Raw genomic sequence first — 13,681 nt, 5'->3', positions numbered from 1 at the left:
TGCATGTTTATGCAGGCTTCATCTATTTAACACCTGTTAAATCAGAAAGAAGAAGGCAATGACCTGTTTTTTCTTCTGTTGAGTAACATTTTGTGGGCTACCAATAAGTACTTTGTACTCAGCATAACTCTAAACCAGAGTTGAAGTATTAAACCACAATAAGTCTCTTTCATATATGAAGAGAGATTACAAGACAATAAGCAACAATCCATATTAGAAATAGAGAAAGAGATGAGATAAAACATGTAGCTTCAACTCAGTGATGTTCTGTGAGGGCAAGCACTCAAACAGTGCTTGTCCAATGAAATCTAAATATAGATTGTACCAAAGTGAGAACAATCTCTCTTCTTGTATTTCAGTATTTTGACACATAAAACTTTCTCCACTGCCTAATTGCATCCATCCTACACATGACTCCACTGCAGTTAATGATTGTATCGGGCATCAGATTTAACTCTAAGCCTTCTTGATTTACTATTTTAAACAATACTTTTTTTTATTAACAACATAAAACAACAATGTTAGATAACGGTGAAGAAGATGTACTGATAAACTGGATTACAGGACATTTTGCAGTGAAAAATGCCGAGTTAAATGCATGGATCTGTGAAAAGAGACTAACTTAATGCATATATAGATTCAGTGTAATAACTTTTGTGTTGTTGTTCTGACAGACAATATGACGTAGCTTGGCTGTAGAGTGGAGTTGGTTTACTTTGGTGATTGCGGTGTTACCGTCTTTAAACATACAGGCTTAAAGATTAACGACAGGTTTCACTCTCCACAGTCACGTGTCTATAAACCAATAAATCTGCTGATCTAACAGGAAAGTAGCAATCAGCTTTCTGGCTGCTCCACCCATCTCTTTGTGTGCGCCCTCTGAAGCAGATGCTCACCAGGCAAATCTCTGCCCTCCTCATCCTCTCTTCCTGCATGTGAAGTTGCATCTGTCTCCCAACACAGAAGATTTAGAATGATTTCTTACTCATGATTTATATGATCGATAAAGTTTATTACAACGTTACAGTGAAACAAAAAAATATGGACCTAAATATTTATTACACTCTCACTGCAGTATTTCTATGAATCGAAATCCTTGTACAAATCAGTGAAATCAGTGTGAAATTGTAAATCTTTGTAACGATATGTTACTTTTACTACATTGATTATAAATGATAATTAATGATAATAAATCTTTGCACTCATTAACATATAAAGTAAACAGTTAAAGTAAATCTGAAACCTTTCCAAAATGAATTCTGAGTGTTTCCAAATCTTCAGTCCGGCTCATAAACAGGAACTTCTACTGTCACGCAGCACAAAATTTAAACTGAAGCACTGCTGCTGTGGCTTCACCACAAACCCACATAACTTCCTCTTCCTCTGAGGGGGCAGAAATCCTGATGCTGGGATTGCAGCAACATTGGTCCTTTAAATCATGTGACCTGAAGGTCTATATTTGGTGTCATCGACACGGCCCCCGTCTCAAAGTGACATCGTCAACAGCGATCTGTCCACTTCGTCCAATCCTCCGCTCGGCCTTGAGCAGCACCTGCACGCACACACATCCGTCATCATCAGCTTCACAAACTCAGCTCAGCAACAAATTTGGGTCATGTACGTCTGCCTCACCCTGTCCAGAGAGTGTGTTGTCAAGGTAACATGCGTGTGTCTCCAACCGTGCCCACCTGTCCTACTCCAGAGGGCGGGGCCATACCTGCAGCAGCAAAAAGTGTTACAGAGGCGACTCCAGCAGGAGTTAACAGTCGTGGCACTTTGACTCGAGTACCTTTGGTCTCGTCCCTTTTTCCTGATGAACAGCTGCAGCACGCCCACGTGATGCCCCGTCAACCAATGGGAGAAGGAGAGACACAGGTCGCCATGGCTCCAGGAAGGGACTACCTGGATGGCCAGTCGAGCACCACGGATGCTTGTCTGTCCCGCCTTCAGCTCGGGGACAGATAGGTACCACCCACCTGAGACACATACGATCATCAGAGCAGAAACTGAATTGAAACTAATTCTACTTTTCACTGGGAACACATCATGTCAATCAGACATCCTTACTATGACATGAAAATGTGTGTGTGTGTGTGTGTGTGTGTGTGTGTGTGTGTGTGTGTGTGTGTGTGTGTGTGTGTTACCTGCAGGACTTTGAACCGTCTCCCAGTGTAGATCTCCCTCACTGTCAGACATCCAGTCACAGAGTCTGTGACTGAAGCTGCAACGGAGCTCCCCGACCTCTACGATCAAAGAAGGGAAACAGGAATGCTACTAAAGTCACCAGCTGGGGGAAGTTTGATATGACCCTGTAATCTCCTCTTTTAAACAGGGGAATGAGATGTGTCTGCTTTTTTAAAAATATGAATATTAACCTCCTTTATCACGCAGTGTAACCGGTGCTTACCAGGATCGTCTCTGGCATCTTCCGCGATGTTTCCCAGCTCGATGTCAAACTCCCACACGTGGTTGTGACCGGGATGTCGAGGGACTGCAGAGCACACACACAAATAAGTAAACGATCAGTTTATCCTAAATGTATTATTTGGTTCATGCTGATATTCAGTATTTAAAATGCTTCTAACCGCCCATCAAAGACATTCAGTCTATAAACCAACAAAAGCAAACACACCAGCACATATATAAACTAATTACTGAAAATTTTAAAAGAGAAAAATCAATGTTAATCCTCTTCAACCAACACGCAGGCTTTGTATACACACATGTGAAAACCAGACTGAAGTCCAAAGTTTGCAGTTTTTACTTTCTTACATATCCTAAAAAAAATTTAAAGTCTAGATTAGCATGCAAAAACTGGTTTCATTTTTCTACCTTTGTTTATTTTCATGAATCTTTAACTGGAAGACATCAATCTAAGTCACTTCTTTGAATTATTTTGGCTTAGTAACAACGCAATCAGACAAAAACTTACTTCAAGACCTCCCAGTAACGATTTACAAAAGGTAAGAATACTGGAGCAGTGATTAGCACTACTGCCTCACAGCAACACCATCCTGGGTGACTTCACTGTGTGCCTTAGAAGAATCATCTTTTTTCAAGATATTTTCTCTCAAAATGAGAAAGAAGCATTGACAGGCTTGTTTTGAACTTTTTTGGAAGGAGTGTTTCAGCACTTCCTTTAAGATATTTCTCACATGTTTAAAAAAAAATCTTATTTTAAGAAATCTTACCAAGTGAAATCTTCTTACTGCCAGATTATTTCGCTTGATTATAGTCTCGATCGTCTTAATTTTTTGTTTCTCATATTAAGTAGCTAATTTTTGCGTTTTGAGAGGAGGCTTCACATCCACCATGATCTTGGTGGAGCTGCTGAAGCTCTAACTGGCAGTGTGAAGCTTTATAAAACTTTAAGTAGACCAAACATACTGAAACATGAAGGTTAGCTTTAACGCTATTGTATCTTCTGCTTGACCTTCTTTCATTTTTGACTGTTTTTGATATTTTTTACTTTGTTGCATCTTCTTAATCGAGCATTGAAGTCCAACGAAAATAGAAATTTCTTTATTTTTGTAATCAAGTATTTCATGTTAAAAAAGTACTCTAAGTGTTTCATTTGACATTACTGTGAAATTCAACAACACACCAACTAATTTAATTAGTTTTCTTTTTCTTTCTGCTTTAACCTCCTAAGACCTGAACTCTTCCACGACATGTATTTTTAATTTTTCTTTGATATTTGGGCATATTGGGGCCCGATGAATGTAGAAAACAAAGAATTACCAGATTTTTTTTTCAACCTTATTTTTGTTTTTAAGAAAATTGAGAGCCACATATGAGGATATTCGTTTAAAATTTTGATAGAACAGTAGCAGTATAATGTCCTCGTAAGTGGATATCAGGCCCCTGTACACCAAAATTGAGTATTTTAGTCTAAATAACTAAATCAATAATAATGTGATGTCCACATATGTGGAAGCCAGGTCCTAGGAGGTTAATATTAAATGGCCTGCATTTGTATAGCGCTTTTTTAGTCCTTAAGGACCCCAAAGCGCTTTACACTACATTCACACACTGGCAATAGCAAGCTACATTGTAGCCACAGCTGCCCTGGGGTGCACTGACAGAGGCAAGGCACAGGACACAGGCGCCACCGGGCCCTCTGACCACCACCAGTAGGCAAACACGGGGTTAGTATCTTGCCCAAGGATATTTGGCATGCAGCCAGGATGCAGCCTGGGATCAAACCACCGACCTTCTGATTAGTGGCTGACCTGCTCTGCCACCTCAGCTATAGCCACCCCAATTAGAATTTACACAAGTGTTGGACTTTCTTTTCCATCCATCCATCTTCTTCCGCTTTATCCGGGGCCGGGTTGCGGGGGCAGCAGCCTAAGCAAAGAGGCCCAGACCTCCCTCTCCCCGGCCACCTCCTCCAGCTTATCCGGGGGAACACCAAGGCGTTCCCAGGCCAGCCGAGAGATATAATCTCTCCAGCGTGTCCTGGGTCTGCCCCGGGGCCTCCTCCCGGTGGGACATGCCCAGAACACCTCACCCAGGAGGCGCCCAGGGGGCATCCTTGTCAGATGCCCGAATCACCTACTCTGGCTCCTTTCGATGTGGAGCAGCAGCTGCTCTACTCTGAGCCCCTCCCGGATGGCCGAACTTCTCACCCTGTCTCTAAGGGAGAGGCCAGCCACCCTTCGGAGGAAGCTCATTTCTGCCGCTTGTATCCGCGATCTCGTTCTTTCGGTCACTACCCACAGCTCGTGGCCATAGGTGAGGGTAGGGACGTAGATCGACTGGTAAATTGAGAGCTTCGCTTTTACACTCAGCTCCCTCTTCACCACGACGGACCGGTGCAGCGTCCGCATTACTGCAGCTGCAGCCCCAATCCGTCTGTCGATCTCCGGCTCCCTTCTCCCATCACTCGCGAACAAGACCCCGAGATACTTGAACTCCTCCACTTGGGGCAGGAACTCATCCCCGACCCGGAGAGGGCTTTCTTTTTTCTTTTTCTATTTTTACTGGTCAACATTCAGATCTGCATCTGCATCTGTCCCATATTACAGACACTGAGTCACTTTTACGTTGGGGTCCGTGAAAAGTTCAGACTTTAGTCCTTAATAGTTTTTGAGAAACTGATGATTTTAGTGTTTGAAAAAATGTCCTGAAAGTTGATGAACTGGCTTTAAAAATAAAAGTATTTGATACATGAAGCTAACATTTCACAGCAAACATTTTATAACATTAACTTTGTACCTGGCCATAATGAAACACAGCAACAAGAGCGACTTCTTCCCAATTAATTAATAAACAGTGTGATTGGGCGAGCTCATACTCGGCAGGTCCGTGGATGTGTGCTGTGTTTGTGTGTCCTTACTGTGCACGTCTCCGCGCTGCTTTTGTGTCACGTCTTTGTTGATCTTGTTGTTCACCGTGGTGGTTTGCAGCGAGGTACTCGGCAGCACTGTAGTGATTGCTGGTGTTGTTGTTGTTGGAGGAGGAGGAGAAGAAGGTGTCGTCTGGGTTGTAGTTAGCAGAGTGGTGGGTGTAGTTGAACTTGCAGTGATGGTAGTAACATTTGTTGTTGTACTAGGAGTAGTAATAGCAGAAGTGGTGGACGGAGGAGGCGTTGTGGGAGTTGTCGTATCCATTTCAGTTGTAGTAGTAGCAGCAAGTGTTGTTGTTGTCACAGTAGTGGCAGTAACTGGTGTAGCAGTGGTATCAGTTATAGGTGTTGGAGTGGTGGTCATAACATCAGTGGATGTAGACAGGGAGGTTGTTGGGATGGGGGCAGTTGTGGTGGTTGGAGGAGATGTAGCGGTAGTGATGATGGTGGAGGTCATGGGAGTTGTAGTTCTTGGTCTCTGCGGTTCTACCGTCACTTTGGGGATGGCTATGAGTAAAACAAAGAAAGTAAACTTTACTGCTGCCTCAGAGTTTGAGGCCAAAATCAAAACTTGCAGTCGGGGGAACTGCTGACGTGCTTAAAAACAGTGTAAACCTCAGGGAGGACAGGCAGGTGAAAAATGAGTGGTTGTTAGGCGATATTTGTACAGTCTGGATAAATTGTGTGCCATTAACTGATACACAAGAGGCATAAGACCAATAAAACAACTGGAACAAGAACTAGTGTGCTGGGACGTAAAGAAGTGAACTTAATCTTCCCATCAGCTGTAAAGAAGAGAAAGAGATTCAGGTTTCCTTCATGTTTCCATGCTGTTGATCTACACAGGCTGTTCTCAGACCCAACTTTATATTATATAATCTGTTTGTCTGTCTATTGTTTGTCTGCTAAGACATCATATTTAGACTTTGTGTGATGTTAGTCCAATGACAGCATTTCAGAGAGAATTTAAATAGTTTTAACTTATATCTTTTAACACAGGTTCTCTCCTGTGAAATACAACTTTTTTTAAAAACCTATATATTAATAGGTAAGTGTACACTAATATATAATATATATTACTGTTGGCAAACAATTAAAATATTGAATCAGATTCATCACTGGGTTACTGTGGATTAATATTGATTAGTCACGATTAAATATCCTTCATTTTCATTCTATATTAATCGCATTTAATTTTGCATGAGCAAACAGACTCAAGAAAAAGGGAAAATATACGCACTTAACATGTTTATTGAACAGCTTGAACATTCACGTTAACAAAAAACTCTGTAAACATTTATCCCCTCTCTCTCTCTCTGTCACTCTTGGCGAGGCACTTCAAGTCCTTGAAATGAGGAACCAAAGCTATGTAAAGAGCGTGTTCTCATTGATATTAATAGGTCTGCAGTTTGTTGCAATCCACATGGCATTGTTTCAGTCAATATGTCCGAGGTAGACTTACTGAGTCCCCTGCTCCGTGAGTGGTTTGTCGCAAGCTGGGTGACGCATTAGCCAAAGTCCTAGCACCATCCCAGACTAATGTATGCTTTGGGTCAATGTGAAATTTTAAGCTCAAAGTGCTTCGGTGAAAAGAAAATTCCTTCTGGCACAATGTGCATAATGCTTTATGTCGGTTGACTGCTCCGTCTTGTTATTTTTTAATACTCAAATTTCCCATTGAGAAATCATTATCATCTTCCATATAGAGTTGATTGGTTCAGCTGCCCGTCACTACCAGATCAACTGCCTATTTGCGAATGTGCATAGGTAACTCTACTTGGACAAACTGCCCGAAATGTGTTAGCTGAAATATTTCAGGGATTTTGAGTCATTCTGTGCTCCAGATGCGTTAATTACATTAAAAATTTTAATCGCGTTGACCGTGATGGCGGATTAATTTGCTTTAACGCGTTAGTTTTGACAGCACTAATTAAAACATAATACTATAAAAGATTATGAAATCCAACCTCAAAGGAAAAAATTCACATGGCATATTGCACTGTGTCGTTATTTATTTAAATCTAAACCAGAAGCAGTGTGTGAAGATATGACAAAGCCAGTGTTCATTATGTTGTTTCAGCCCAAAGTGGAGCTAATTATAAGCTCAACACCTTTTTTAAAGTTTTGTGTTTTTGGTGGGGAAATTTACAGAAGCAAAGCTGAAGTTCAGCTCAGACTTTGAAGCAGATTTTATCATTGAAATGTGTCTGACTGGTGCCTGCAGTTCACCAACACCTGCCTCTCATCTGTCCTGAGTAGCAATAAAAGAGTCAGAAGACAGAGACTGAAGGAAGGTCTGGGACACTACCGAATCAACAGATCTAAACTTTTTTCCATCATTTTACTTTACCGTGCTGATTATATGATTGTGTGAAATGCAGCATACAACTTCAGAACTCGACAGATTTCTCTTTTTATTTGAAACGACAAGAAAAGTCTAAAGAATAAACCCTAACCTAACCTTTTAAGAGATGGACAGGTGTTTGTGATAAAGAGCTGTTTTTACCTTTGCAGCTGCTGTCTTTACACTTGCACTTTGGAGACGATGGATTCAGAGAGCAGAACGGACGAGTGTCCTTATCTGGTAACAAAGAGAGAAACGAGGAAGAAGCGCCTTCTTTTCTTTTTTCTTTTAACTTCTAACAAATTAAACTTCATTCTGATTAAGTCTGAAGAATAAGTTATTTACAACACCAGAAATCCGTCTAAAAAAATGAATTCGACTAACAAAGCATATTTTTATGGCTAAAACAGCAGATAAAACATTCCATTAAAACAAGCAGCAACCTCCAGAACTAAAAATAAAGCCAGCATGGAATTGATAGACTGCAGTCCCTCTAATGTCCACTTGAGGGCCCCCCAAACTCAGTCAGTCCCCACAGACTCAGATGTCAAACTGGCCACCTTCACAGCAGACTAAACATGTTTCCAGCCTGCTACAAAAAACGAAAACCATTTTGGTCTTTATAGATCATTCGAAACAGGCAGATGTCGCTGCTAGCTGTCTGCTAGGCTCCACCTCAGGTAACTAGAGTCCCTGAACTGGACCTGTGGCATGTTTGTCATATTATGCTGTTATCGGAACATTTTACATGTAATTGTCTGACCGCTAATATGGCTGCTGTGAAGTTAATTGCAGTAAACCTATCTAACTATGGGTTAGATATTTAGATAGGTGTGATGCACCCATACAGTCTTGTGATGCTGCTTGCAAACCAAATACGCTAGCATTAACTGATAAGTTAAAACTTCACCTTCTTGTCCAAATATGGTCACTTCCCCCCCAAAATTAATTAATTAATTAATTAATTGAAACAGCAGGGCAGTGGCTAAAATGCTAAAGAGTCTATGTACAGCCACAGTGACTTAGCAGGGAGTTTTGTGAATAGTTAAGACATTTTATGTATAAGAAGAAATGAAAGCTCTGTAAAATCACATTTTATTTTATTTTACTTTAATCTCCAGGGTTTTAGCCTCACCGATGCAGGTGTACCGCCCGTTGATGTACACGAGTCTGAAGCCCAGGTGACATTTACAGATGAAGCTCCCGAAAGTGTTCACGCACTTTCTGCGACGAGGACACACGCCTCCACCCAAGAAACACTCGTCGATGTCTGAACAGAAAGAAAAAGGTGGAGGACGAAAGATGATCCTGCACTTCTTCATCCAGGAATTTAAAAAAGCAAGCTAACTTACCGACGCAGGTGTGTCTGTCTGGACCCAGGCGTAACCCTGGCGATGGACAGGTGCATCGCACTGCCCCTTTGATCACCTCACAGCCATACTGACAGTTGGCATGGTAACAGGTTTGGGCATCTGCGAGCGTACAGACACCGAAAAAAATCAAAGTATGACTCACAGAGAAAAATAAACAGGACAAAAAGGATTATAATGTTTGTCTTTACTAAGAGACAACTCATAAAACACTCTGCACAAGAAAAACAAGTAGGCCTCATAAAGCTGGTGACTGCACTGTGTTTTAGCTTATAGCTCACACTGAACACGTGCATAAATACTTCTGCGAAAGGGAATCGAACGCTCGATGAGTAACTCACTCCTGCAGCTGCCGTCCGGCTGCAGCACGTACCCGTCCACGCAGTAACACTTGTAGCTGCCTGGCGTGTTCATGCAGCGGTGTTTGCAGGGCCGAGGCTTCACGCCACACTCGTTCAGATCTGAAACTCACACACACACAGAGGGGGTATTAAACATAAAACTCCTCCCTGTTTTCACTCATCTTGTCAGCCTGCGGGATTAACCTTTGACCTTAAGCCCTGAGCATTTTAAATAAGTGTGTGTTTGTAAAAACACCTCTTGCTCTGAGACAAAAAGTGCATTCCAGGTGGAACAAATCACCCACTCCTCAGGTAAACACCTGGTTTAACCCTTTATTACCACAGGCTCAGTAGCAGGGCCATTTTACAAGCGCTCTTTAAATTTCCATTTGTGCTACAGACAAACTTGAATCATCTTTGGAAAGGAGAGAAGACGGGTTTTATGCTGACAGTTGATTTATCGTGGCAGCACAGAAGAAAATCAGCTCCAAATAGATTTTGCCATGTGCGCTTCACATTTTGGGCTCGAGAGAAAACTGAAATGGTTCCTGAAAGAAGAGAATTATTTTATAATTTAGCAATTTTGTGTGTTAAAGGGTTAAGTTATCTAAATGAAAGGAAGACAGAGCGGTGTGCTCTGAAGTGTTGGAGAAACATCTGAGTTTAGATAAACTCAGGACTGAAACCATCATAAGCAGGACGGTCGTGTCCTCTCAAAGACAGAAGTCCAAACACACACGCTGTGTGTGTTTGGACTTCTGGGGGGGTCTCCAGATGCTGTTTTATGGTCAGGATATGAGTCATAATGAAGCCTCTAATCAGGACATTAACACTGTGTGTGGGTGGAGTAGGCCTAAGATTAGAAACAGTAGTTAGAGTGTGTTTGTGTGTTTTGGGGGTCTTCAGGTAAAACACGCCCTTGCAGGTCAAACAAACATGACAGGAATGCATCTGTTTTGTTGAGGCAAAACAGATGCATGATGGGCAATCTGATCTCTGTGAAACCAGGAGTCCACATCTGGACCAGCTCCCTGCAGATGTGCTGAAGAGTTCTCACTTTGTGAGCTAACTTTATGAGCAATCTCCTATTCTGTCAGGTTATTAAAAGGCAGTTTTATATCTATCTTAATTTAGAAACACACCTGTGAGGTTCACTGCTGCACTGCTCATGCACTGAGGTTAATTTAGAAGCAGATCCACAGTCAAGTTTTAACATGCATATATATTAACATACAGCTTTCGTACTTTCTTCTCTGTACCCACACACACTAGCAAAAATCACACTAGCAAGATGTGACTGAAGTACAGACTTCCGGCTTTAATTCAAATGGGTTTAACAAAAGTGCTCAGGAATCACAGCCATTTTTACCCAGTTGACTGACATCAACTGCTTGGAAGGCAGCTATGCTAACCACTATACCTCCAACATTCACAACCACCAAACAAACATGAATGAATGACTAAAGGCAAAGGCTTCACAACAAGGTGCAAAACACTGGTTAAATTCAAAAACATGAAGGTGAGATGAGACATTTTTATCAGAATGATGGAGGATAGAAACGGGCAATGATCCAAAGCACCACAGTATCTATCTCTGCCATGGTATGGCATGGCCAGTTTAAAAAAATGTGATATTCCTTATTAACAGCAACACAGCATCTGTGCATCACTCATATCTAAATGTAACACCTCCATTTAATTACAAATGCATAAAAATAGAGAAGTTTGAATAGGTACGTCTGAACCTGGTGTACTCTGTGCTGAGTAAAAAGACATACCTTGGTTACACGCCTTTCCCGTGTATCCTGGGTGACATTTGCACTGGTCTGGTTTCACACACTCTCCATGTTTACAGCCCTGCTGGCAGTGAGCTGCACACACACACACACACACACACACACAGAGGGTGTTAACATACACTGAATCATGTACAAACATATGTCAGGCTGACTGGCTGCAGATCAGTTTTCAGTCCTAAATAAAATAACACACTCCGGTCTCTGCAGCTGCTCCTTCAGTGTTTAAACCCTGAACAGATGCACAAAAACACAGTTAAAGCTGATTTCCTTCCTTCCAAGCAGCTGCTGGTTTAACAAAGAACCATCAGTCAACACAGTCCAGTTTATTTGTCGACTGGTTTCCATCACCAGTCTGACTGTGGTCCCCCATTGAAACAAATGTAAACTTTCTCTAACCAACATGCTGGTTTTGCTGGGGATGCTAGCTTGCTAGCATTAGCTGACAGATGATCACTGAACCCTAGGGTTGAAATACCATCATGTCTGACCTCACAAACCAACAAATGCCTGATCACAAAAGCTAAAACTGAAGCTTAAAAATATGCAGGTTAAAAAAAAACTACAAGTGACATCACTGTATCTACTGCCTTCTTCTATATACAGTCTGTGTCTTTAACAGCTATCAGCAGTCGCATTAAGTAGGTTAAAAGGAAAGTCCACTGGCTGATCAGTTGGTTAGGGAGGATTTTAGACTGACTTCACTGAAAGGACGTATAAATGTGTGTCCTTACGTTCACATCGCCCCCAGTCCAACTGTTTCCAGCCCCAGCAGCACTCCACGCTGTTTCCATAGCGACAGAGTCCACGGGACAACGTGGCCTGGTCCGCCCAGCTGCAAACACACATGAACACACAGCATGTTTGAGGATCATATCATGTTGTTAGGATTGGGGCGTTGTGGGGGGGTGTTGCTGCCTGCACGGGGTCATGTGACCCTGTGGATGAACAAAAATCCAATGAACTGTTAGGACAACAAGAAAAGACACAGAAACAATCTGAGGGAGAAACATGACTTGAGGCTTTAAAAAACTACTCTGTGGCTCCATGACTTTTTTATGTCGCCTGTACTAGTTGAGACCGGCTGGAGAGAGAGAGAGAGAGAGTGTGTGTGTGTGTGTGTGTGTGTGTGTGTGTGTGTGTGTGTGTGTGTGTGTGTGTGTGTGTGTGTGTGTGTGTGTATTGACATCTCCTGTTTCCTGGTGCCTGTCTGAACATGAAATATATCAGCCATAGAGGAGGGGAGGGTGCTGTGCGTGCCTTTTTTTCCACTCCCTCCACATACTTTCCCCTCTTCATCATGTCCTCCTCAGTGTTCCCATCATCATTCATTGCTAGTTATTTTTTAACTCTGGATTTTCTTCTTCCTTTCTTCCCAGGTCTCTCCCCTTAGAAATGAATTCACGGTTTTAGTTGCTGTCTTTTAGTTAAAATGTTCTTTAATTGCACAGACATTAAAGTGTTTGACTTGTTTGCCTTTTCTTCAGCACTGCTTCTGAGCCAAACCCTTTAATTAGAAACAAGACCATGCAGGAAGGAAGAAGACGCTCGTGTTTTGCACAGGTGTGCGTTGCTGTGACTGTCACTGAAAAGCACCAGACAGTTGAAATGTATCATTGTGAGCAAGATTATTTAGAATTATCTAGTTACATTTATTTTTAAAACATGTTTTCAATGAAATTGCCTTAAAAAAGCTTAACCAGCTAAAACGAAAAAGAAATTCCTGACCTGTCGTGGTCCAAGCGCTGGCCCCGTGTCCACAAACAGAAGCAAGACAGGAGAACTATGGTCAACATCCTGCGGTTTTAACCCGGGACACTAACACTAGCACGGCCCGGGTTAGTCAAACAGTTCGCTCCAAATATCTCGGATTTCGGCAGGGAACCGGTACCCGTGAAAACTTACACAGTGCGTAAAATAAAAAAAAACCCGAGACATTTAAAACATGCAGTTGGTTAAAAAGAAGGCTCATCAAAAGTGCAAAAAGCCGCTGAATCCAGTGAGTAAAACATAAAAATAGATCAAAAACGACATGTAGAATAACACAGCTGCGATGCTAAATGTGAGAAAAATGAATTAAAAGCCGCTAAATCATTGCGCTTCTCACTGCCCTGCGCGCGAGCAGGCGCGAGAGAAAGAGAGCCGGGAGAGTGTCCTCGCGCGCTTGAATTGGACTGTGTGGAGTCGCGTGCCGGGGAATAACCCGACAGACATTCGGACAGCGCGCGAGCAGGAAGTTTATAGTCGTTAACACGAAGACGGATTTGTTTCTTTAACCCCCCACGCGCTCTCTGTTGATGCATAAACACAGATGGAGCGTAGGCGCGTGGGGTTATTCATTCACGTCCGTTTTCATGAACATCTTGCACCAATCAGAGCCTTTCACTTCATGAAGCTGTTCCCCTGTGACGTCATGTTCTTAGGCAGTCAGGAACGACCAAAGTTACAATGTTAATAAATAATTACTGATACTTTTTTCC

The 13,681-nt window shown here is 42.1% G+C and overlaps 1 protein-coding gene across 1 annotated transcript; it reads right to left on the bottom strand.

The window, feature by feature from the left end:
- Positions 1-1,018: 1,018 nt before the first annotated feature.
- On the bottom strand, positions 1,019-13,584 carry LOC309693701 (nephronectin-like). Its single transcript, XM_082513166.1, has 13 exons — positions 12,930-13,584; positions 11,936-12,036; positions 11,184-11,276; positions 9,406-9,525; positions 9,047-9,166; positions 8,830-8,964; positions 7,857-7,931; positions 5,342-5,857; positions 2,408-2,491; positions 2,145-2,243; positions 1,790-1,976; positions 1,633-1,717; positions 1,019-1,552 (listed from the first exon to the last, which is right to left on the bottom strand). Exons 1-13 carry the CDS (start codon positions 12,995-12,997, stop codon positions 1,466-1,468), a joined length of 1,770 nt encoding a protein of 589 aa, XP_082369292.1. The 5' UTR covers positions 12,998-13,584; the 3' UTR covers positions 1,019-1,465.
- Between the last annotated feature and the right edge of the window lie 97 nt (positions 13,585-13,681).

Source organism: Aulonocara stuartgranti (genome assembly GCF_965226115.1).
Source record: "Aulonocara stuartgranti genome assembly, chromosome: 3".
Classification (NCBI taxonomy): Eukaryota; Metazoa; Chordata; class Actinopteri; order Cichliformes; family Cichlidae; genus Aulonocara; species Aulonocara stuartgranti.
This window is presented reverse-complemented; position numbering and strand designations above follow the sequence as displayed.

Bases quoted from the DNA above. Each gene is read 5' to 3' on its own strand.
- LOC309693701 (XM_082513166.1), bottom strand. From the start codon at position 12,997: ATGTTGACCATAGTTCTCCTGTCTTGCTTCTGTTTGTGGACACGGGGC. The intron at 12,037-12,929 runs GTCAGGAATTTC...GTGTGTTTGCAG, and splicing joins CAGCGCTTGGACCACGACAG to CTGGGCGGACCAGGCCACGT. The intron at 8,965-9,046 runs GTAAGTTAGCTT...CTTTCTGTTCAG, and splicing joins AGACAGACACACCTGCGTCG to ACATCGACGAGTGTTTCTTG.